The following is a 24,980-nucleotide window of genomic DNA, read 5'->3' as shown; positions in this document are numbered from 1 at the left end:
TTCTACAGACGGAAGTACCAAGGACTCGGTTTCAGCCGAGACCGAGACACTCGAGGCAGGCCTAGGAGCGGTTTCAGCCGAAACCACGGTCCACGTGTGTCGGTCCTTGTCCTTCCGTTTCTTGGTCAAATGAGAAGTCGGAGTCTCCGACGGCATTTTATAAGAGAAACTAGCCCCAAAAAATTCCTCTGCAAACTCCGACCGACGCCTAAGAGTGCGTCGATTAAAGGAGGCACAGGCAGTACAGGCCGAGACGTCGTGGTCTGGGCCTAGGCAGGGGAGGCAGTAGGAATGGAAATCCTTATGAGGTATTTGTTTCCCACAAGTCAAGCAATTATTAACTTTAAGCGTTTGATCTGACATCGGCTGAGGCAAGAAAGAGTCCCCAACGGGGTACTTAGCTTTTTAAGTCTTCGGTAGCTGAAGTTACAGGAGCTGGCCGACCGGCACTTGCGAACTGCTTCTGCTTCGGGCACCACGCGGCAAGCGCTCTGACGTCGGGGAGGGGGCGACATCAGCCAATGCCGGACCCAGACTTTGGAGTCTGGCCGACCGAAGGGCTGCCTGAGGCAGGACAACCCATATGTAAGGATTGCAGATGCATCCTTGAAGGACATCTGTGTTCCAGTTAACTCCAAAACATTATTATATCCAATAGTGACAGAGAAACTTGCAATTTGCTTTGGAAAAATATTCTTTCAACAAGGAAAACTATTACTAATTCATATAAAATGATAAGCAAGATTAAATTCCAGAAGGAGCTTCTCTTTTCCAACTAATGGAGAAAACTAAAACCCTCCATAGATGACCAACAAATAACACAAGCAATTAGCTTAACACTGAAGATCATACCACTTAAAAAAAATAGCTTACACGCAGCTAATGATCAATAATAATGCTTACTTCACACCTGCAATCCTCCACAAATTCAATACATCAAGGTCACCACTATGCCCACACTGCAAGGACCAGACAGCCAACCTATTGCATGTATTTTGGAGTTGCAAATGTGTGTACAAATTATGGAATTCTCTCAATGTACAGTTACAAAAGATGGGCTACCAAACTTCAACATTAACTTGGGAATTTGCCTTATTACACTAAACTAGATTTTAGCTAATGCCAATCGGTTTAACTATAAGGTTCAGATGTCCTTTGACGACTGTTAAAGGATTGATAGGTTCACAAGTTAAGTAATAATTAATAAGTCTACAGACAATTGCAATCCTAGCCAATAACCTATATTCAGAAGTTCCTTCCAGCCTTAAACAAGGCAAGACAAGGTAGACCAGAGGAGAATTGAGGCTGTCTATCCAATTATCTACATTCACCTTGAAGGCAGCAAGGGTGCTATTCTGCTTGATATTGTAGTGGAAGTTTGTTTCAAAAGAGGGATAAATTGCGATATAAATATATTATGCCAATGTGTCTTGTTTATCTGTTGAAGTATTAGTTAATGAAACCAAATATTTACAGGACCATTTATTCTGCAAAGGAATAAGAGGTCAAGATGATTAGATTTTTCATGGCTTGAAGGCTACGCTTAGATCCCCAGACAGGAGTCTATAAGAGACCAAATACATCCAGAAATCTGCCGGTCTGTCTTAACTAAAAGTTTGAGGTCACTGACATTTTTCATTATGAATCTCTGAGGCCTTTCAAGTTGAGTGAAATGTTTAGTCAGATACAAGCTGAAATGGCCATTGCATTTAATAAAGGACTTGTCGAGATAAGTGTAAAGGTGAATCAAGACTCCTTTGTACCTAGCAGACATGCCTTTTAAAAACTGGATGAACCATACAGAAGGTTTTCGGAAGTACTGCCAACATGGTGGCCAAAAGATATGGAATTATCAACAACAATACCTAGATCCCTTATAATAGGGTCTGACTGGAGAGGTGTGTCACCTGTATGGTACATGAAACTGTTTTACTTATCTAAATGAATTGCCCTACATTTTTCGTAATTTGAGATCACAGTCCTTGCACCAAACGATAACAACATGTAACCCATGTTGCAGCAATTTTAAGTCAGTGGAAGATCAAATAACATTACTCAATTTACAATTGCCTGCAAATATAGACAGCCATAGGCCGGGAATGTTGGCCTGAAGGTCTGAGAAACTGACAGCAAATAGAGAGCCCAGCATTCTGGAGTGGCGCGCCTGTGACTTTAACTAGGTAGCTGTCCACCAGTAAAATAAGGGTTTACATTCATATTTACAGGTCTGTCAATAATGACTGCAAGGGGAATAATGTGAAAGACCTTGTCCAGATCCAGATATGATAAATGTACTGCATATCCACTATCCACTGCTTCAGTTACTTTTTTAAAGAAATTATTGACATTACAGAGCCAGGATCTTCCTTTCACAAAGCCAAATTGATGAGGGTTAAGATGTTTTTGATGTCTGGATTAATGAGATCTCAGATACGAGGCTCCATAGCTTTACATACGAGGCTAGTGAGATTAATGAGGCTACAGTAAACCCTGCTACTTAAGTACCAGCTACTGATTATAGGTAGTGCTTCTCGAAAAAGTAATTCAAAAGTTTGTGAGACACTGAATTATGAAATGCGGAGGGGAATATGGAAATTAAAAAAAAAAAGGAAAGCAAACTTGATAACATTAGGCTAGACCAAGATTTCACCACTCCATCCCCCAAGAAGCAGGCTACACTGCCCCAACTACTCTTTCTCCATGCTTGATCCTAAAATAAGGGAATCCCATCACAACCCCCTAAAGGGACTTCAATTCTCTTTCCCCACCTTCAGAGCTTAAAAAAATCCACACCTGCTCATACTCTACTTACCACACAGCTGGGCACATCATTTAAGAGCCTCTCAACCTCTAGCTACTTTTTCCTCAACTCCTAATACTCAACTCCCCAGCCACCCCCTGCTCTGACTCTGATTACCCCACATCATTACCACCATGACGTAAACCTGAAATATAATCATGCGAACTGTAAAAGGTGCATTTCTCTTATAAGTGTTGCAACATCTGTTAAACTGCTACTGTGCATCTTTTTTTTATGTACTGTTACTTTCTGTTCTTTTTGACATGTACAGTGTACTGCCTCTGTTCTCTCTTTTTTTCTACTTTGTGAATTATTGGTCATTTATGATCACTGTATCACCCTGGTGTGAACAAATATAATACAGCTTAAAATTCTCCACTTAGTTCCTTTCTGAATTCTATATTCAACTACAAAGCAGAATACATTTTACCATACCTTTACTAGTCACAATAACCTCGGTAAGAACTAAGCTTAGCATGTCTAAAACACAGCCAGCATTAAAGTTAATGTGAAATTCATAGCAAATCTTGTCAGTGATTTATGTGATAAACAAAAGAGGTTATGTTTATTTCACTTAAGCTGTTTAAAAAACATAATTTATTAAATCACGTTAAAAATATTTTTGCTAAACTATACCTTGATGCTGTTCAACCCTGAAGGACCTAAGAGAACTCCGCAGATGATGTAACCGAACATATTCGGCAGTCCAATTACTGTACACAGCCAGCCACATGGCAGAGAGAGCATCACTACAGTCACAATGTCCTAAAATTACAAATTCAAAAAAATTATAAGGAAAATAAACATCTTTCACAGTTTAAATAAACTTTCCCACAAACATTACTTATAAACTGAATGTGGCAGTTATAAGAATCACATTACACTTTTCCAAGAATGTATGTTCCGCAGTACAAAGTAATCCCTCAGTGCCACGACTTAGATGTTTTTTTCACTTCTGAGGTATTTCTATACTATTATCTTACCCAGTGCATAACATGCTATTTTTGTGCAGAACTTATATTCAAATTAAAATGTATAAAACGTTAGTCATGTGTGTAAGAAATATGAAACGGCTTAAAACTTACAAAATACAATAACCGCAACTATTTGTAAATAGTCTTTAAAATTCAAAAGCATAAAAACTAAAATGATAAAAACAAAAACACAAGAACTGGGCACACACCACTGAAAAGTACAGTTTTGTACCTACCATAAATGTAGATGTCTGAGAGGTATGCATCTGCAGTCCTAACAAATGGGTTGTCCTGGCCTCAGGCAGCCCTTCGGTCGGCCGGATTCCAAAGTCTGGGTCTGGCTTCGGCTGATGTCGCACTTCACCCGACGTCATAGCTGCAGTTCAGCGGGTATAAAGGCATCAGCCGACGCCATTTTCCTCAGTGTTTCTTGCCCCAGATGCCAGGTGCCCTCTAGGAAGGCTAAATTTGGATAAATGCAAATGTTTCCAAACAATAGAGAGCAAATAGAAATAAACATGTATATACATATATACAAACAAATACACCATAATAGATTCCCCCCAGCTAGCTACAAGATGGACCCTACAAGACCCTAGGAGTACCACAGAGGGGAAGGAGGGTGGGTAATCCTGACTGCAGATGCATACCTCTCGGACATCTACATTTATGGTAGGTACAAAACTGTTCACAATCATAAGACACAAGAATTCATCACAGAACGCCAAATTTAATAAACGAAGCTTTCGGGTTCTCTACCCTTCATCAGCACATACAATCTTCTAATTACTACATTTATATAGAGGTATAATTAATGTCACATGATAAATACCAGCCACTAACAAATCACATTAATAAAAATTACATATTATAATATAAACTTTATAAGTAATACCAAATTTTATATTCAAGTTAAAAAATTACATATCAAAATTCATGTAAAGGATTACATATAAAAAAATATACATATGTAAAAAAGGCTATCAATAAATCCCTTTTATTATAGATTATCCTGCTGTCGTTTAACCAATATGGGTTTTATACTAGTAGCACTATTAAGACCAGGACTAACATCAGCCCGCAGTCTTATTATCCATTGCAGTTCTTTAATTTCTAGTGTATTATTTAAATCACCACCTCTTACTCCCAGGTCTACTATATCTATACATCTAAACTTGAACCTATGTGTTGCATTCTCCATAATATGCTTATATAAAGCATTTGTTTGAACTTTTCTGTTAATTTCTGATTTATGTTCGACAACACGGTCTTTTAGTCTTCTTCTTGTTTTTCCCACATAAAATTTTTCACAACAATTACAGGTAGCAAGATATACAAGTTTGGATGTATTGCAAGTAGCCTTACATTTAAAAACATAGCTAACATTAGTTGTTGGATGTCTAAAACATTCATTTGCTTCTAAAATGTCATCACAACAGCTACAATTATAGCATTTAAAAGTTCCCAATTTAGTTTGTGTTGAACACACTTGTTTATTAAAATCCTTATAACACAAAATGCTTTTTAACGATTGCTGGTTCCTATATGCAAAACTAGGTTTTGGCCCTAATATTTTTTCTATTTCAGGCATAGCCATTAAAATTGGCCAATTTTTTTCTATAATCTTACAAATTTGATAACTGTGTCCATTATATGTAGTTACATATCTAGTTTTATCATCTTTTATCTTTATTTGTGACTCTAACTGAACTGATGTCCCTGATGCTGCAGAATTAAATATTGGTTTATATTCCTGATTTCTACCCTTATTCACTTCCTCAATATATTTCTCAATCATAATTTCTGAGTGCCCACTATTTTTAAATTCATCCTTCATCTCTTTTATTTCATTTACATACAAATCATATTCAGTTGTCAACCTACTTACTCTAATAAGTTGTGACTTAATTATGCCACCAAAAATATGTACTGGGTGCATACTAGTTCTCTTTAGATATCTCATTACCTGTACATCTTTTTTATGTATCATAGTTTCTATTTTTCCATCTTTTTTATATATCTTTACATCTAAATATATTATACTATGCACTGAATAATTCATCTTAAATTTAAAAAAGTGTGTGGTATTATTCAAGTAATGTAGTGTCCTTTATAACAGTAGTGCAGTGGGATACTAATTTAGATAACTCTTTTTGTAAATACTTAGAAATGGGTTCTGTTACCCACCCTTTTCCTGAGACAATAGGTCTCAATGGGGGATTTGATAGTGACTTGTGTATCTTGGGTATCCCATAAATTTGCGGTATTCTAGGACATGGAACAGAGAAATAATTAAATAATTCCAATGATATTTGATCATTTAGTTGCATTTCATATATTTGCATATTCACTTGCATTATCTGATTTTTCACTTCCAAAAATGTAATTTTTTGAAATGTTGTAGCATCAGAAAGAAAAGTATTAAATACATCCATATAGTGTCCCCGATCCATTATCACAGTCGCTCCACCCTTGTCGGCCTGTTTAATTATTATCTCATCGTTGTTTTTTAAAGATGTTAAAACTTTATACTCATTATATGTCAAGTTATATTTTCTTTCACATTTCCCAATACACATTGCCCTTAGCTCTATTTCCACTATATTTACAAATGCTATTATGACTGGTGATAATTGTGGAACAAACACACTCAGTTTCTTATAACAATTACTATTAGTAGCAGAGTTAGAAAACAAAAGTTTCAACATTAAATTTCTGGCGAACAGTTTTAAATCTACTATCATGTTTACCAAATTGTCCATAGTAAAGGGAATAAATTTTAAACCTTTACTCAATAAGCTATAGTTTTCTTCAGAAAAATATCTTTTTGTTAGATTCACAGTACCTTTGATAATAGTTGGCACCACATCAATCACCTGCGAGGTGTTTTGTTCATTTTCTTCGGGCTGTCGTTCTTCCTTTTCGCCCCTTGCATCTGTTGTTGCGCTGTTTTCGGCATTGGGCTTCTTTCCGTCCGAACTCTGCACGGTATTACCTTTTCCGGTTGATTTAAACGGAACGGTAAAAAAGCCGAAATGTCTGTCTGTTTTTTCTTTTGTATATCCATTTGATGTGGTGCCACATTCGTAGCATTAGAAGTAGTTGCATTCTTGTTTCCCACATTAGATCCAGCTGCCATGGCTTCCTCTGCCACGTGTGGTTCGTCATGACGTCGGGACGTAGTGTATACTCCTTGTTGTAATTCAGCTTGTTGATTGGTCGATTGCTCCGTCGGTGTAGAGGGCAAATCAAAAGTATCAAGTTGATCTAGTAGCTGGATTCCACTTTTTTTATTATTCTCAGTTTCCCGCTGTAGCTTATTAAGTGTATTAGGGCGCTTATATTCAGTTCTCGGCCATGAAAAAATATGGCCATTTTTGTAGTCTTCTATGTCCCTTTGCAATTTATGCTAACAGAACCCATTTCTAAGTATTTACAAAAAGAGTTATCTAAATTACTATCCCACTGCACTACTGTTATAAAGGACACTACACATTTTTTATACAAACTAAATAATTGGTATACAAATGCAACAGAAAATAGCATGTTTGTAACATTAGACGTAGAGTCATTGTTTACAGTAATACCTATTGATTATGGTGTTGATGCGGTGAGGATGCTCTTATTAATGTACTCTGTAATACAGGCTAGTGAAATTGAAAATCTATGTTCACTACTTGACTTAGTGTTAACAAAAAATGTGTTTATTTTTGATGGTGTCCCATATAGGCAACTAACCGGCGTAGCTATGGGAACATCAGTGGCAAATACTTTTGCCAATATAGTTCTCTATTATTGGGAAAAGAACTATATATTAAATGATTTGCATGATCTTAACAAATATGTAAAATGCTACACAAGGTTTGTCGATGATTGTTTTTTTGTATGGGAGGGAACGGAGCATGAGCTACACACCTACCTATCTTACTTGAATAATACCACACAATTTTTTAAATTTAAGATGAATTATTCAGTGCATAGTATAATATATTTAGATGTAAAGATATATAAAAAAGATGGAAAAATAGAAACTATGATACATAAAAAAGATGTACAGGTAATGAGATATCTAAAGAGAACTAGTATGCACCCAGTACATATTTTTGGTGGCATAATTAAGTCACAACTTATTAGAGTAAGTAGGTTGACAACTGAATATGATTTGTATGTAAATGAAATAAAAGAGATGAAGGATGAATTTAAAAACAGTGGGTACTCAGAAATTATGATTGAGAAATATATTGAGGAAGTGAATAAGGGTAGAAATCAGGAATATAAACCAATATTTAATTCTGCAGCATCAGGGACATCAGTTCAGTTAGAGTCACAAATAAAGATAAAAGATGATAAAACTAGATATGTAACTACATATAATGGACACAGTTATCAAATTTGTAAGATTATAGAAAAAAAATTGGCCAATTTTAATGGCTATGCCTGAAATAGAAAAAATATTAGGGCCAAAACCTAGTTTTGCATATAGGAACCAGCAATTGTTAAAAAGCATTTTGTGTTATAAGGATTTTAATAAACAAGTGTGTTCAACACAAACTAAATTGGGAACTTTTAAATGCTATAATTGTAGCTGTTGTGATGACATTTTAGAAGCAAATGAATGTTTTAGACATCCAACAACTAATGTTAGCTATGTTTTTAAATGTAAGGCTACTTGCAATACATCCAAACTTGTATATCTTGCTACCTGTAATTGTTGTGAAAAATTTTATGTGGAAAAACAACAAGAAGACTAAAAGACCGTGTTGTCGAACATAAATCAGAAATTAACAGAAAAGTTCAAACAAATGCTTTATATAAGCATATTATGGAGAATGCAACACATAGGTTCAAGTTTAGATGTATAGATATAGTAGACCTGGGAGTAAGAGGTGGTGATTTAAATAATACACTAGAAATTAAAGAACTGCAATGGATAATAAGACTGCGGGCTGATGTTAGTCCTGGTCTTAATAGTGCTACTAGTATAAAACCCATATTGGTTAAACGACAGCAGGATAATCTATAATAAAAGGGATTTATTGATAGCCTTTTTTACATATGTATATTTTTTTATATGTAATCCTTTACATGAATTTTGATATGTAATTTTTTAACTTGAATATAAAATTTGGTATTACTTATAAAGTTTATATTATAATATGTAATTTTTATTAATGTGATTTGTTAGTGGCTGGTATTTATCATGTGACATTAATTATACCTCTATATAAATGTAGTAATTAGAAGATTGTATGTGCTGATGAAGGGTAGAGAACCCGAAAGCTTCGTTTATTAAATTTGGCGTTCTGTGATGAATTCTTGTGTCTTATGATTGTGAACTTCTGACTTCTTGCTAGTATCTCCATAGGTACAAAACTGTACTATGTCCTTCAAGGATGCATCTGCAGTCCTAACAAATGGGTAGAATACCATAGCCAAACTGGGGGAGGAGGCACTAAGAGTTTATGGTGTAGTTAAGATCCCTTGCAAAACAGCAGTGGCAAAACCTGCTCGGGATCTGGAGTATAAAGGTAGATTATAATGCTTGGCAAATGTATGCACGGAGCTCCAAGTAGCAGCCTCTAAAATGTCTTTGGTAGCCACTCCTCGTAAGAAAGCTGTAGTAGTGGCTGTAGCCCTTGTGGAGTGAGGTCTGATGTTTTCTGGAGTTGCCTTTCCATGAAAAGAGTAACAAAATCTAATGCAATTTCCTATCCATTTTGAGATTGTTTGTTTTGAAATTGCTTTTCCTTCCATTCCTGTTGCATATGCTACCAGAACCTGGTCAGTTTTTCTATTGTTCTTGGTTCTGTCCAGGTAGTAGCGCAATTGTCTGTGTACATCCAAGGTATGCAGCAATCTTTCCCCTGTTCTGCGGGTTGGGGAAGAATGTTGGTAGGTGTATTGCTTGGTTTAATGATACCCTGGAGACCACCTTTGGCATAAAGGTAGGATTAGTTCTCATGGACACTCTATCCTGATGGAAGATAAGGAAGGGCTGTACTGCCATTAATGCCTGTAATTCAGAAACCCTTCTAGCTGAAGTGATTGCAAGCAGGAATGCAGTTTTCCAAGATAAGTACTGTAACTCTGCTGTTGCTGCTGGTTCAAAAGGGGAGGTCAACTTTTCTAACACAAAGTTCAAGTCCCATGTAGGCAATGGTGGTTTCCTTGGTGGCTTTACATTTTTAATTCCTCTGAGAAACTGCCTGAGTAGAGGTTGAGAAAAGACTGGAGGATCCATGTTGTATTCTGCTGAAATTGCTGATGCATGAATCTTAATGGAGGAGTAAGGCAGACCATTGTGGAAAAGCTCTGCTAAGTATTCCAGGATGTTAGCTATGTTTGCCAATGATGCATCTACTCCTTTTGTTGCACTCCAAATGAGATATCTTTTCCATTTTGCTGAATAAGTTTTCCTTGTTGAGTGTCGGCGAGCCTCCAAGATAATGTCTTTAACCCTTTGAGATAAATCTGGGTTATTTTTCCTTATGTAATGTTCCAAGCAGCTAGCTGCAGTGTTTTCTAGTTTGGATGCAGGATTTTGAAGTTGTTCTGTGTTAGCAGTAGAGGTAGTAGGGGTAGAGGCCATGCGTGTTCCCGGGACATACTCCTCAGTAGCGGGTACCAATGTTGCCTCGGCCAATCTGGAGCTATCAAGATGATCCTCGGGTGATCTTCTTTGATCTTCAGTAGCACTTTGTGCATCAAAGGAAGAGGTGGGAATGCATATGCTGTCAGGTTTTCCCAACTGAAGGATAGGGAGTCCACCTTCCAAGCAAGTGGGTGGTATGTCCTTGTGCAGAATTTTTCCAATTGGTGGTTGTATGGGGATGCGAACAGGTCTATTTCTGGCAGTCCCCATTTCCTTGTGATGGTTTTGAAGATGTCTGGATGCAGCATCCATTCGTGGGCATCCGTGGTGGTTCTGCTTAAGATGTCTGCCAGTATATTTTCTTTTCCTGGCACAAATATGGCTTGGAGCTGAATGTTGAGGCTCAGGGCCACATTCCAGAGGTCCATTGCCATCCGGCATAGAGGATATGAATGTGTGCCTCCCTGTTTGTTGATATACCACATAACTGTGGTGTTGTCCGTCCTTATCAGCAAATGACCCTGTTGAAGAAATGGTCTGAATGTCTGAATTGTCTGTTTTACTGCCAGCATCTCTTTTTGATTTATGTGTAGGTTCATCTGGTCTTGAGTCCATAAGCCTTGTATGCACTTGTCCACCATGTGTGCCCCCCAACCGAGGTCTGAGGCGTCCGTGGTGATAGTCTGGCTTGGGTGAGGCCTGTGGAAGGGCAGTCCTTTGTTCAATTGACAGGCCTGGGCCCACCACTGGACTTCTTGCTTCAGGCATGGAATTATTGGAATTTGGGTTTCTAGGCTGTGCTTGTGCTGAGACCATAAATTCCTCAAGTACCATTGCAACTTCCTCATATGTAGTCTGGCATGTGGAATTAATATTATGCAGGATGCCATGTAACCCAGGGCTTGCAGGATTTTCCTTGCTGTGAGCTGGTTCTGCGTTGTTAATGCCATGAAATAGAGTGGTAGCTGCTTCTGTTTTTCTGCTGTGAGGAATGCCATCTGGTTTGATGTGTCCAGTTCTGCACCCAGGAAGGTTATCCTTTGGGATGGTATCAGCCTTGACTTTTTTGTGTTGACTGTGTATCCCAGGGCTTGCAGCAGGTGAATAACCTTTTTCAAATCTTTTGTTAATTTCTTTGCTGTCCGCTTGTAACAGGCAGTCGTCCAGGTATGGATAAATTTGAATTCCCTGAAGCCTGCAATGAGCAATTACTGATGCCAGGCATTTCGTGAATACTCTGGGCGCAGTAGATAAGCCAAAAGGCAATGCTGAGAATTGATAATGCTCTGATCCTGCAAGAAATCTGAGGTATCTTCTGCAATTTGGTCGTATGGGGAAGTGCAGGTATGCCTCCTTGAGATCCAGAGTCACCAGCCAAGACTCCTTGCCCAGCATGGGAAGAAGTTGCTGTAGGGTCAGCATTTTGAATTTTGGAACAATGAGATATGTGTTTAGAGCGGACAGGTCGAGGATAGGTCTCCATTGGTTTTCCTTTCTTGGTACTAGGAAAAGCCTTGAATAAAATCCTTGTCCTTGTTCCATAGCCGTACCTTTTCTATAGCTCTCATCCTTAGTAAGTGGTCTATTTGCTGTAGAGTGTTTGTCCTTTGGTTTGGAGGTAGGTTTGGCATTCCTCTCTTCCTTGGAAGAGTATGGAAGTGAAACCTGTAGCCTTTGTCTATTGTCTGTAAAATCCATTTGTCTCCTGTAATGTAATGCCAATTTGCTGAAAATAAGGCTAGCTTTCCGCCTAAGGGTGCTGCCAGTTGTTCCCTGGTAGGCGGTTTCAGAGCCAAGTCACTGTGATTGTCCTGTGGAAGTGGTAGTGGCTGGATCTGTGGCAGTAGTTCTCTGGCTGTTAGGCTGCCACTGAATTCCCCTGTAGGCACCTCTGGATTGACCTCTGCCTCTAGGGCGTCTATTTCTGCTTCTCTGTGCTCTGGTGGTGTTTGGAAAGGACCAATTCTTGGAAGGCCAGTTCCTACTAAACCTCGGAGGCTGGACCTGTAAGAAATCCTTGACTGTCTGGACAGATTTAGCTTTTTCTTCCACCTTCTTCAACACTTGCTGTGCAGGAGAACCAAACAAACTGAGCTTTTCCATGGGAGCATCTAGAAGCTTTGACTTTACATGGTCTGGTAAGGATTGCTCTTTTAACCATGCATGCCTTCTGATCACTGTACCAGTCATAGCTGATCTAAAGGAAGCCTCCAGTGCATCATAGCCGCATTTTAAGGAATGATTACTGACCTGCTGAGTGTTATGCACCAAATCCTGAAGGGACTTACGGTCTAAAGGTTCAGGCGAGGACAGTTTTTAGTGAGCTGATCTAACAGAAATTCCTGATATTGAATCATGTGGAATTGACAGTTTAAGGCCCTAGCCGAAAGAGTAGCAGAAATATAAACTTTTACCCCATCTCTCCAATGCCCTAGATTCTCTTTCAGAGGGAGGGGGTTTTTGGCAGAGGCAGCTGCTACAGCTTTGGGGCCCTGTGAAATAGTTTCAGGATCTGCAATAGGAGCCTTATACAAATGATAATGTGTGTCCGAACCCTGTAGTATCTGTCGGGCTTAGCAGGGGCCGGAGGCAGTGAGTCAGGGGCAGTACAAGCATCATTAAATGCATCATCCACAACTGTAAGTACTGGAGGAATAGCTAAAGGCCTATGCTGTGGTAAATGTAAAAGGTCCTAAGCCTTTTCCTAGAGTCTGAAAAATCCTGGCCCTGTCATTGAAATTGTTCCCTCATAGCATGCAAGGTTTCCCCAAAAGAAAATTCCTCAGGAGGAGAGGCAGAAGGTATGGAATCCTCTGCATCAGAGTCCTCATATGGAGAATAAGGGCCCTCTGGAGGATTTGTATTTTCTGAATCATCAGAGGAATAATCTGAAGAAACTGGCTCAGGGGGCTCTGCTCTAAGCCTCTTCTCTGGAGGTGGGTGAGAGGCCCTGTCAGGGTGAGACTGGGTTCCCTGATCAAAGAAATGAGATCCTCTGCTAGACTAAGCATTTGAGTACTAGAGCTAGGCCTGTGAGAGGGGGCTTTAGCAGGCACGGCCTTTGAAGATTTAGCTGCTTTAGCCCTGGCAAAAGCCTTAATTGACATGGATGCAGGGGGCCTAGCAGCTCCATGTGCAGGAGTAGATACATCTAAGGGGATAGTATCTGATAAATCCTGAGAAACTATAAGAGCAGGTGGATTTTCCGTAGCAGATTCAGCCATGCTGGAAGAGGCCTCGGTAGAAGGAGGCATGCTTTCGGCCGAAGGAAGAACCGCCATCTCGGCTTTGACCGAAACCGAGACACTCGCGGTTGGCTTAACCGCGGTTTCGGCCGAAACCGCGGACCGCGAGTGTCGGTCCTTTTCCTTACGCTTTTTAGCTAATTGTGAAGTCGGAGTCTCCGACGGCATGATATAAGCAAAAGCGGAGCCGAAAAACTCCTCTGCAAACTCCGACCGACGTCTAAGTGTTCGTCGGTTGAAGGAAGCACAGGCTAGACAAGCTGCTACGTCGTGGTCTGGGCCTAAACAAGGTAGGCAGTAAGAGTGGAAATCTTTATGAGGTATTTGTTTCCCACAAGTTAAACAGTTATTCACTTTTTCTGACATCAGCTGAGGCAAGAAAGAGTCCCCAACGGGGTACTTAGCTTTTTAGAAGTCTTCGGTAGTAGCAATCTCTGGTTCTGACCGACCGGCACTTGCGAACAGCTTCTGCTTCGGGCGCCACGCGGCAAGAAAGACTGGGGAAAATGGCGTCGGCTGATGCCTTTATACCCGCTGAACTGCAGCTATGACGTCGGGTGAAGTGCGACATCAGCCGAAGCCAGACCCAGACTTTGGAATCCGGCCGACCGAAGGGCTGCCTGAGGCCAGGACAACCCATTTGTTAGGACTGCAGATGCATCCTTGAAGGACATCTACCACTCTTAACCACTCTCCCTAATTACTGTGTTCCTTCAAACAAATAAAATGAGTTACAATGAACAGTTTCTCCCTTTCACTACTTTTACTAAGATGTTGCACCCTTGGATGCCACTTTTTTAAGTGTTGCATTTTCCTATGGCTTGTTGATTCCCCCATTTCCTCCATAAATACCTGTCATAACGTCTCTTCCTCATTAACTTCAGCAGCGTCTCGCATTTTCTATATAAATGTTATTGTCTTTTTGGCCAACAATATTATTAGTCATCCTGATTACTCTCTAATGGCCAGTAGCTGGGGATTGTCCATCAACACAAGCAATTAAGGACTCATTAAATGGGTTTCTTTTCCTACTAGGGGGGCAAAACAGCATGAAAATATTCTGACATCACACTGTGCATTCTCATCTTATATTATCCCGCTCCCTTCTTCCTAAGCCTGTAAACATCTCCTACACTTGCTCTAAATGTCTGGAATTCCTTACCCAGTTATCATACCTTGTTGCAGTCAATGTGTTTCCACAAAAACATACAAAAATGCTGAAACACCTCAGAATGCTCAAAAATGATAATAGCAATAATCTCAGGCCTCTCCGCAAAAATGCTCATGCACCATCCCACTTATAACCGTATATGAATGTTTATTTTTGTTTATTAATTTATAAAACTGGGTAAGTGAACTAATAAACGCAGATCTTTTCCAGCCATGTCACAGGCCACAAGGGTAACAGTAAAGATTACATAATTTACAGCAGTTGCCAAGCATCATGTTTTGGCAGGTGGGAGGAAAGCAGAATATCTAAAGGAAACCCACACGGCTCTAGAAGAAAATATAAAAAACACAGCTTATTCAAGCTTTCTATGGTACAATCCTCCTCAAACCAGTCCAACCATTTTCTAGATTTAAGTTCCTGCTTGACCCCAAATTTTGCATGTGATTCTGAAACTGTGACACCCCTGTAGGACATTTAGGAGACACATTGTGTCTGCAGTTGTTTTCCTACTTTCAGTCAGGTGAATCATTTTTCTGTCCATGTCTGCTCCCACCACTCAGCATGCTTGCCTTATGTTTCACTTCTCCGGGATTATTTTGTGCCTATCTGTGACCGCAACAAGAACTGCCCTGCCATACTGGTGAACTGATGGAATTCTGACACAAGCCTTACAGAAGAGAAGTTATCTCATATTACAGTATGTTTTTATAGCAATAACCCACAGCTGGGTGTAGGTAATGCTGGATTTACCCACGGCTAGCGTGACCAAACCAAGCCAACCGTGGGTAAATCCAGCATTATCCACACCCCGCCATGGGTTATTGCTATTATACAATGATGTTAGTTTTGTGTTGTGTTAGGTTTGTGTTGTTATTTAGATTTTTGTTTGCTTTACTTTGTATACTTCCACTTTTTGTGAGATAAAATAGTCCACACTTTGATGTAGTTAGCCGCAGCCCCTCTGTTTTGTCTTGAACTTTTGAGAATTATATTCCAAACAACTGGGAGGTGACACTGTATAATACTTCTGTTGTACTGCAACAAAATGACGCCACATGCATTATTCACAGCCAAGAGGCTGAATGTATCCAGCTGTCAATCAGCCAGTGTTAGTCATGTCAAAACACACCTACATCTGCTCAAAAATTGTGTGTGGTGCTTAAAGTTAAGTTATGTCTGGACAGTTTATTTATTCTTTTGACCGGGTTAGTCCCACTAAGTTAATAGCCACTCTTCAGGATGTTGGTGGAGAGGTAAAGCTAAATTGGTGACATTCATTATCATACCACTTAACCTCTTAGCTAAAGAATCAGAGACAGTCAGACAATGGTGGTGGCTGTGTTTTATTTTTTTTGAGGGAGGGGCAAATTAGAATAGCAGGTTTTTATTAGCATGCATTTTTCGAAAAGGTATGAAGTCTGAAACGCAAATACCTGTCATTAATTAGAGAGTACATTTCTCAATAGTTTGCCCTAAAGCCACTGATTTTACAAGGAACAGACCAAAATATGATTCAAAATCAGGGACATTATGCGATACTGGAAGCAGTTGCGAGGTATACAACTGATAAGATTAATTAATCATTAACCAACAAAGTAGAGTGGCTGAACTCACATCAGTTCCACAAGCAATACAGTACAAATATCTATGCTTAAGTTTATATTCCATAAAACACACCACTAAGCTTTGGCCAAGTGCCCCACAGCAATAAGTTGTGACCATACAATCGATAACAGAAAATGTTTTTTATATACAGTGGCTATTTCGAAGACATAATTGGTGTACTAGTTCTTACCTGCTTACGAAGGAACTGGACAACTGAGTTTAACATTAAACAAAATATAAACAACGTGGATATCTTCCTCAGTAACCTCTGATCACCTGGCTTCCAAGAAGTATTGTGTGCATCACCATAGCGGCACACTAACCCATTGCCCCTCCCCTAACTTTTTTTTAATAATACCTACTAACATAATTCTTAACCATGCTCATCCTCATTATTACTCTGCACTTCAAATAGCTGTAAATAGCTACGATTAGTAATTACACAACATCATCTCCAAAAAGAAAGGGAGGCCTGCATGATTTCTTAGTGGCTGGACCTGTAACTTAGGTTACTTTGGATTTACAATGTGCACGCTGGTTGGATTGGCCAATCAGCACTTTTCTCGCCTTTTTGGCGATTACATTGTATAATTTCTTTTTGAGCATATTGGTGCTTATTTTCATACTGTCTGAGATTGACTATTGCACAGTTATTTCCTCTAACTGCATTTATTAGCAACCAACCAACCAACCATAACCTCATATCAGCAAAAGAAAACAGTACCTCTCTGTCGGTCTTCAAATTAAGCCTAGCTTTTTTTCTCTTTTGAGAGAACAAATGGAATGGTACACAAAAGTAGATGGTTACTGTTAGATTTCTGGTAGGGCTATGTAGTTAAGCAGGGTCAGCTGGTGGAAGGGATAGATAATTTCCTAAGAATGGGCTGTGAGGATGGTGTGAGTTATGGTACTTGCCAATTAGAGCAGGTGGCAGTGATCACGTTTGACTCGAGCTAGTAGCATGTAAGCACTTACAGAAGACACCCCCTTCCTTCTAAAAACTCACACTGATGCAAAGGCACTATTTGTGGTATTGTATCAGCCAGTCCCTGAGCCATGACTGACATACATATCTTATAGTTGTGGTACAAAACTGATATGGGACTGTAGAAGGATCGATACAGAGGATTCCTCCCTTCTTTGTGTATTATTATTATCACCTCTCTCCAGGTGTTAGGGATTTAATTAACAAGTCTGCATTATCCAAATCTTTCTAGAATGCCACTTCTTTAGTTAGACTTATCCCATTTTCCAAACTTATATTAAACACAGTCTGTTCCAGTGGTTTTACCTTATGTCTGTCTGTTTACTTCCACCTGTACTTCCTTTAGTGTAATAGGACTGGACAACGTAATGTCCTTTCTGGCAGCACTTTATGAACATCAATTCAGTTTAAATAATCTAAAATGACCTTCTGCTTAATCCCTTCCCTGCGTTCATATGTATTTAAACTTTTTTAATATTGTTGAAATACCTTCAAAACTCCTGCTGTTTTAGTTTCCATGTGCTCAGTTCCCTCAATCTTGCAATTAAAAATTGCCCTTTTTACAACCTGATGTCCAAGTCTTATTGCCTCTGGCTTGTATGCAAAACAGAATAGCTTTATTGCTATTTTTAAATTGTCCATCTTTGATCCTGACAATATAGCAGTTCTTGCCTTATCTTTTCCATTTCTACCTACTCTTTTCTGTTGGGTTATTGCAACTTATTTGAGCCTTTCTAAGCTTTCCTTGCATTTACTTTGATTTTCATTGTATTTATCCCTGTTCATTTTTGTAACTGTAAGCCAATCTTACTTAATGCCAAGGCCAAGAGCAACTGATCCTGAACTAACTTATTATGCAACTTATTTTTTAACCCACATACATATTTTTCATCTCCAAGGGTATAGGTTGGAAACCTCTAATACTATGTTATTGTCCCAGCTACACACCTGTCAACCTTTTAATACTAATACTGCACAACCACAGAACAATATTAGGCCAACTTCAAGCTCTTTAAACCTTGCTAGTAAACCCTTCAAAGACAAAAAACGTGTGTATACATGATCAGAGATGGAACCTATGTGAACAATAAGTAAACCCTTCACTTCTGACCTTCTTTCAGTTACCTTCCAAATATCCACCAACCCAACATCCTGCATATAATTTTCTACTTACTTTTCCATTCTTAACAGCCTCCATCTTTTCAACTTCCTCCAAGAAAACCCTTGTTCAGTATTACGTTCTGATCTCCTGACAACAATAACAAACTGTCTTGAAAACCAATTACATTTGTCATGCCTTATGGAACATGGCATACACTATTCAGTCAATTGTCAATTATGCTAATAGAACACAAAACGGCAATAAAAGAAAGTCATACAGAACAAAGGATCAGTTGTTGTTAAATAAAGTCATACTAGAGAACTGTAAAAAGGGGAAGAATCTAAGTGTGGAATGGACTGACTACAGAAAAGCATTTGATAGTATCCCACATTCATGGTTAAAAGAGTGCTTAAAATGTATAAGATACACCCTACACAGATCGACTACATTACAGTGACCATGAAACAGTGGCAGACCACTTTGCAATTAAGCCACGATACAGGACAAATTATTATCCCAGGGATAAAAATTCAAAGGGGGATATTCCAGGGTGATTCCCTGTCACCGTTGCTATTCTGCCTTGCCCTTAACCCATTAAGCTGCTTACTTAACAGCTTAGGCCATGCCTATAATTTGGTGCCTAGAAAGCAACAAAGTGTAAAGACTTCTCATCTTCTCGTTGTTGATGATTTAAAACTGTATAACTCATTAGGTTTGTTAAAACTTTGTCAGATGATATAAGAATGTCATTTGGTCTTGATAAATGTGCAAAAGCAACCTTTAAAGCAGGAAAGCTCCAGCACCTGGAAAGCATCATTTTGGGACAAGAATGTGATATAAAAGAACTTGGGCAAGAGGGAGTGTATAAAATATTTGGGAATTGATGAAGGATCAACAATAAAACATGAACAAATGTGAATAAAACTTAGTAAGGTATACTTTAGAAGACTTAAATTAATCCTGAAAACAGCATTGACATCAAGGAATAAAATCCAAGCTATAAACCATTTGCTCTTCCTGTCCTAACTTACAGATTTGGAGTGATTGACTGGCATAGAGTAAAAGAACCCTTGCAAGTACGGCAACTACATGGCCTCAAAAAGGATAAGTCCAATTCAAAAAAAGCACCAATGCCAGCAGACTGTAGTATGAAAATGCTTTATTAAAGCATGTATAAATAGAGCAGTAACAAAATGGTTTCAGCTAGCTTAGCCGAAACCGGTTAATTACTGCTCTATTTATACATGCTTTAATAAAGCAATTTTATACTACAGTCTGCTAGCCTTGGTGCTTTTTTTGTGATTGACTAGCCCCAAAACATGTTGGATAGATTATATAGGAAAACAAGAAGGATGCTTCATACTCATCAAATGATTTATAAAAATCAGTGTATACTAAGATTATATATTCCCCATTCCGAAGGAGTGATGGGCCTCCTTCAAACTGATTACATGTACAGATCTACAATCATGGGACTCCACACAATTATCTCCTGACCTCAGAAGACCCAAACATACTGAAAGTTTTTAAATAAGAGGAAAATAAATCTAAGATGACTTCTCAGCTTAATCCAGCAAAAGCATATCGGCGCCAAGCAGGAATGGAAATCAAACCAGAAATAGATAAAAAAAAAATCAGGCAGCAACTGAATGTGCCAAATAACAAAAAAAGAATATACGGTGAAGGACTAGATGAGAAGGCAAGAAATGTGATGTGGAAAATGCATAAATATTGTTGCAAGTACAGAAAACTTCTGGAAGAACCTCATGTTGATCAGGAATGAATGCAGGAATGGTTAAGGAGAGGCAAATTCAAACCAAGAGATGAAAGGTTAATATTGGCGGCCCAAGATAGTGGACTATGTACATGCTGGTTTACAAAGTCCATTGAACATGTGGGAGAAACAGATAAATGTAGGTTTTGTAAAACCGAATTGGAAACAGTTGCACACCTCTTTACTGGCTGTGACATACTAATGGCAGAAGGACTGTATACTGAAAGACATAATAACGTGGCAAGACCTGCACTGGAGATTGTGCAAACATCATGGTACTGAAGAGGCTGAAAAACACTGGAAACGAACTACAAAGCATCATAGAAAATGATGAAGTGTGCATCACATGGGATCACCAATTACCAACAGTTCAAAAGACAGATGCTAGAAAACCGAATATAGCAGTCCATGAAAAGAAGACAAAACTAGCATTGTTCACTGAAATTCCACACACAGTGACTACAGTGTGTTGTGTACAGAGAGACACAAAGTCATAAAAAATCAGGATTTGCAGGCAGAAACGAGAGCAATGTTGAACAAAGATACCCAGACAGTTCCAATAGTAGTAGGAGCAACAGGTCTTATAAAAAAATAATCTACAGTTATATTTAGACATGTTACCAATACATGCAACTCCATACGAACTGCAGAAGGAGTCACTGCTGGGCACATTGCGGGTGCTGCAAAGAGCACTTCTGGCTGACATCAAAGATTGCAACAATACTAATTTCATGAACTTTAATCACATTTTGACTTCGGAATGGGGTCCATTCTCATCATGATATTAGAAACCCAAAAGACTTGGAGAAATTAAAAAAAGGGGAGAGTCCAAATGGAGAGATGATGAAGCCAGCTAGAAAAAATCATTCACTATTGTAAATAATTAACTAAGGATAGCGGCACAAAAACAAACACTTAGAGGATATGCAGACAGATATAAAGGAAAACTACAAAGTAAGCAATTCAAACATAACCAAAAAGTTTTACAGATAATGGGGAAACTAAGCAAAAGGAATAGAAACACCACTAAAAAAGGAGAAATAGATACATTTTGAAGAAATATCTGTGAAGACCCTGTGGAACATAAAGATGTTGAATGGACAGAAGAAATAAAAGAAGGAGAAGTTGTTCAAATGCTCAGGATATGAAATGGGATGGAATTTTATAGAGAAATTGGAAATAAAAGGAATAAAAACACCACCAAAAAAGGAGAAATATATCAATTTTGGAGAAATATTTATGAAGACCTTGTGGAACATAAACATGCTGAATGGATTGAAAAATTAAAAGAAACAGTAATGAGTTCAAATGCTGAGGATATGAAATGGGAGGAAGTAATGGCCAGAGAAACTGAACCAAAATTAAGAAAAACTCCTAAATGGAAAATCCCAGGTCCAGACACAATACCTAAATTTTGACTAAAAGTATTACCATATTTATGTGAAGATTTAGCCCTGAGTAAGAATTACTTATATGTGCATCCTGAAGAGACTCCGATCTAGTTAACAGGAAAAGTGATACTCCTCCTCAAGAGTGAACCTAAAAGCCATCCTGAACACTACAGACCAATAGCTTTCCTTCTAATAATATACAAACTGTACAGTGGAATTGATGCACACAGAATTTATAGTCATTTAGAAGAAAACTCAATTATGGCAAAAAAACAAAAGGGTAACAAAAGGAAGTCATGTGAAACAAAGGACCAATTGTTGATAAATAAAGCCATAACTGAATTGTAAAAAGGGAAAAAACTTAAGTATTGTATGCATAGATTACAAAAAAACATTTAACAACATGTCATATTAACGGATAAATAAGTGCTTACAGATGTACAAGATACACCCTATACTGATGAATTACATTACAATGACGATACAACAGTGGCAAACCACTCTACAGCTAAGCCAAACCACAGGGCATAATTATTATCCTAGGGATAAAAATTCAAAGGGGGATGTTTCAAGGAGACTCTGTCACTGCTGCTCCTTTGTCTTGTCCATAACCCGTTAAGTTATCTCCTTAATAGATTAGGCCATGGTTATAATATGGCTCCCAAAAAAGTTAAAGACTTCTGATCTACTTCTATGGATGACTTAAAGCTGTATAGTTTATCAGATGAGGAGTTGAAAGCACAACTGCACGTGGTTAAAACTTTCTGAGAGGACATATAAATGTGCAAAAGCAATGTTTAAAGTAGGAAAGTTGCAGTACCACGAAAATATTGATCTGGGACAGGAATGAGATACAAAGGAATTTGAGTAGGAGGCAGTGTATGCTATTGAAACATATCTGAGCCTGTCTAAGCTTTCCTTGCATTTACTTTGATTTTCATTATATTTACCCCTGTTTATTTTTGCAACTGTAAGACAATCTTACTTAATGCCAAGGCCAACAGCAACTCATCCTGACCTAACTTGGGAGCTGACAAAGGATCAACAATAAAAACATGAACAAATGCGAATAAAACTCAGTAAGAAACATTTTAGAAGACTAAAATTAATACTGAAAACAGCCCTAATATCTAGGAACAAAGTACATAGTATAAACCAATTTGCTCTTCCTGAACGATTGACACCAAATGGTACTGGATCAGATGGACAGGAAAACAAGAAAAATGCTTCAAGCTTATCAAATGTTTGTTTGTCTTTCGGCTTTTCCCGGTTAGCGATCGCCACAGCGGAACTCTGTTCCGCTAATGATTGGCAGTAGATTTTCCCGAACGCCCAGGTGCCAGCTCGACGTTCAACCTTCAACAAAGGCATGCCCATTTATGCATGTCTTTCGAACGGCCACCCAACCACGGGGAGAATATGCAGACACCACACAGAAGGCACTCCCCGCACTCCAGCCGAAAATTGAACGGGAGAACCTCTTCCTGTGAGGCAACAACGCTACCGCTGCACCACCGTGGATGAGCTTCAAGCTTATCAAATGATATACAAAAATCAGTGTATACCAAAATTACATACTCCTCATTCTGTAGGAGGAATGAGCTTCCTTAAAATTGACTACATATACAGATTTGCAGTAGTGGGACTGCATACATATGTACTGACATCACCACAGCCAAACATAGTGAAAGTTTTAAAACATGAGAAGAAGTCAATTAAGATGACTTCCCTGCTTAGTTTAGCAGAAGTATATATGTGTCAAGCAGGAATAGAAACCAAACAAGTAGTCAGAGATGGAGTCTATATCACTTTGTCAAACAAACTATTTATCGAATACCTCTTCGAACTTTATTTATTGAAATTTAATCTTTGGAACGCTCGTTTTAGCAAATTTTTTACCAGGGAAAAAATATTATTCAGCCCACCTAGCAAACATCCCAACAACCACAAAATTTAAACCTCATTCAGGTGGGAGGCCCCACACCCCCACAACTAAATATACCAATTTTGAGATCCCACTATAGTGGGGAAAAGGGCAAACTCCCGATGATGGCCAACTAATTTTTCTCCCTTTGAAAAAAAATTTGCTACAACAAGTGTTCGATAGATTAAGATTCTATGAAAAAAGTTTGACAAAGAGGTATTCGATAATTAGTTTGTTCAACAAAGTGATAGGGACCCAAATGTCAGTCAGAAACGGAATGTGCCAAAAAACAAAAGAAAGAATATAAGGAGAAACAACACAAGAGAAGGAAGAAATGTGGAAAAGGCATCAATACTGTGGTAAGTACAGAGATGTCTTGGAACAATCTCATGGCTATTAGAATTTGACACAGGAATGATTAAGAAGAGGTGAATTCAAACAAAAAGATGAAAGGTTAATATTGGTGGCCCAGGACAGTGGACTATGCACACGTTGGTTTAAAAAGTCCACTGAACACGTGGGAAAAACAGATAAATGCAGGTTTTGTAAACAGAACTGGAAACAACTGCACATCTTGTTGCAGGGTGTGATACACTTACAGCAGAGATCCTGTATACTTGTAAGACATAATAATGTGGCAAGACTGTTGTACTAGGTATTGTGTAAACACTGCAATACCAAAGTAGCTCAGAAGCATTGGGAACCCGAGCCACAAAGCATTTTAGAGAATAATGAAGTTTATATCAAAAGGGGTCACTCATAATCAACAGCTCAGAAAACAGAAGTGAAAAAAACAGCTGTAGTAGTCCATGAAAAGAAGACAAAAGTAGCACTGATCAATGAAACTGCTACATCTACTGACTACAGTGTCTTATGAACAGAGAGATACAAAGTCATAAAATACCAGGATTTGCAGGCAGAAATGAGGGCAATGTGGAGAAGGATACCTGGGCAATTATAACAGTAGTAGAAGCAATGGGTCTCATAAAAAAAGAGTTTACAGTCATATTCAGATATGCTACTGATACATGTAACTCCATTTGAATTACAGAAGGAGTCAGTTCTGGGCACATTGTGGGTGCTGCGAAGAGCACTCTTAGCTAACATCAAAGATTGGAACAATACTAATTTCATGAACTTTAATCATACCCTGACTAAGAAATGGGGTCCATTCCTGCCATGGCATTAGAAACCCAAAACACTTAGAGACATTAAAACAGATAGTCTGAATGGAGAGATGATGAAATCATCAAGAAAAGGAGAGAAGTATTGTTGGAACTTAATTCATCCTCAAGGCTTGGTGACTACCTTCCTGTGGTGGACCCTGTTTTCACAAAATCTCACAAAGATGACAACTGATAAATATAGACTGTATCTTCTATAGCATATATCAAGGACAGAAGTAAAATAAATAAAT

The 24,980-nt window shown here is 38.5% G+C and overlaps 1 protein-coding gene across 3 annotated transcripts in view; it reads right to left on the bottom strand.

The window, feature by feature from the left end:
• TMCO3 (transmembrane and coiled-coil domains 3) overlaps positions 1–24,980 on the bottom strand; it is an 876,118-nt gene that overhangs the window by 687,071 nt on the left and 164,067 nt on the right. For all 3 annotated transcript variants that reach the window (XM_044071216.1, XM_044071215.1, XR_006364786.1), the window contains exon 5: positions 3,437–3,565. In XM_044071216.1, coding sequence (XP_043927151.1) covers positions 3,437–3,565 — 129 coding nt within the window. The remainder of the gene's footprint in view (positions 1–3,436; positions 3,566–24,980) is intronic.

The sequence above is a fragment of the Protopterus annectens genome, chromosome 5.part0 (genome assembly GCF_019279795.1).
Source record: "Protopterus annectens isolate FY-2018-M chromosome 5.part0, PAN1.0, whole genome shotgun sequence".
Taxonomy (NCBI): domain Eukaryota; kingdom Metazoa; phylum Chordata; order Ceratodontiformes; family Protopteridae; genus Protopterus; species Protopterus annectens.
This window is presented reverse-complemented; position numbering and strand designations above follow the sequence as displayed.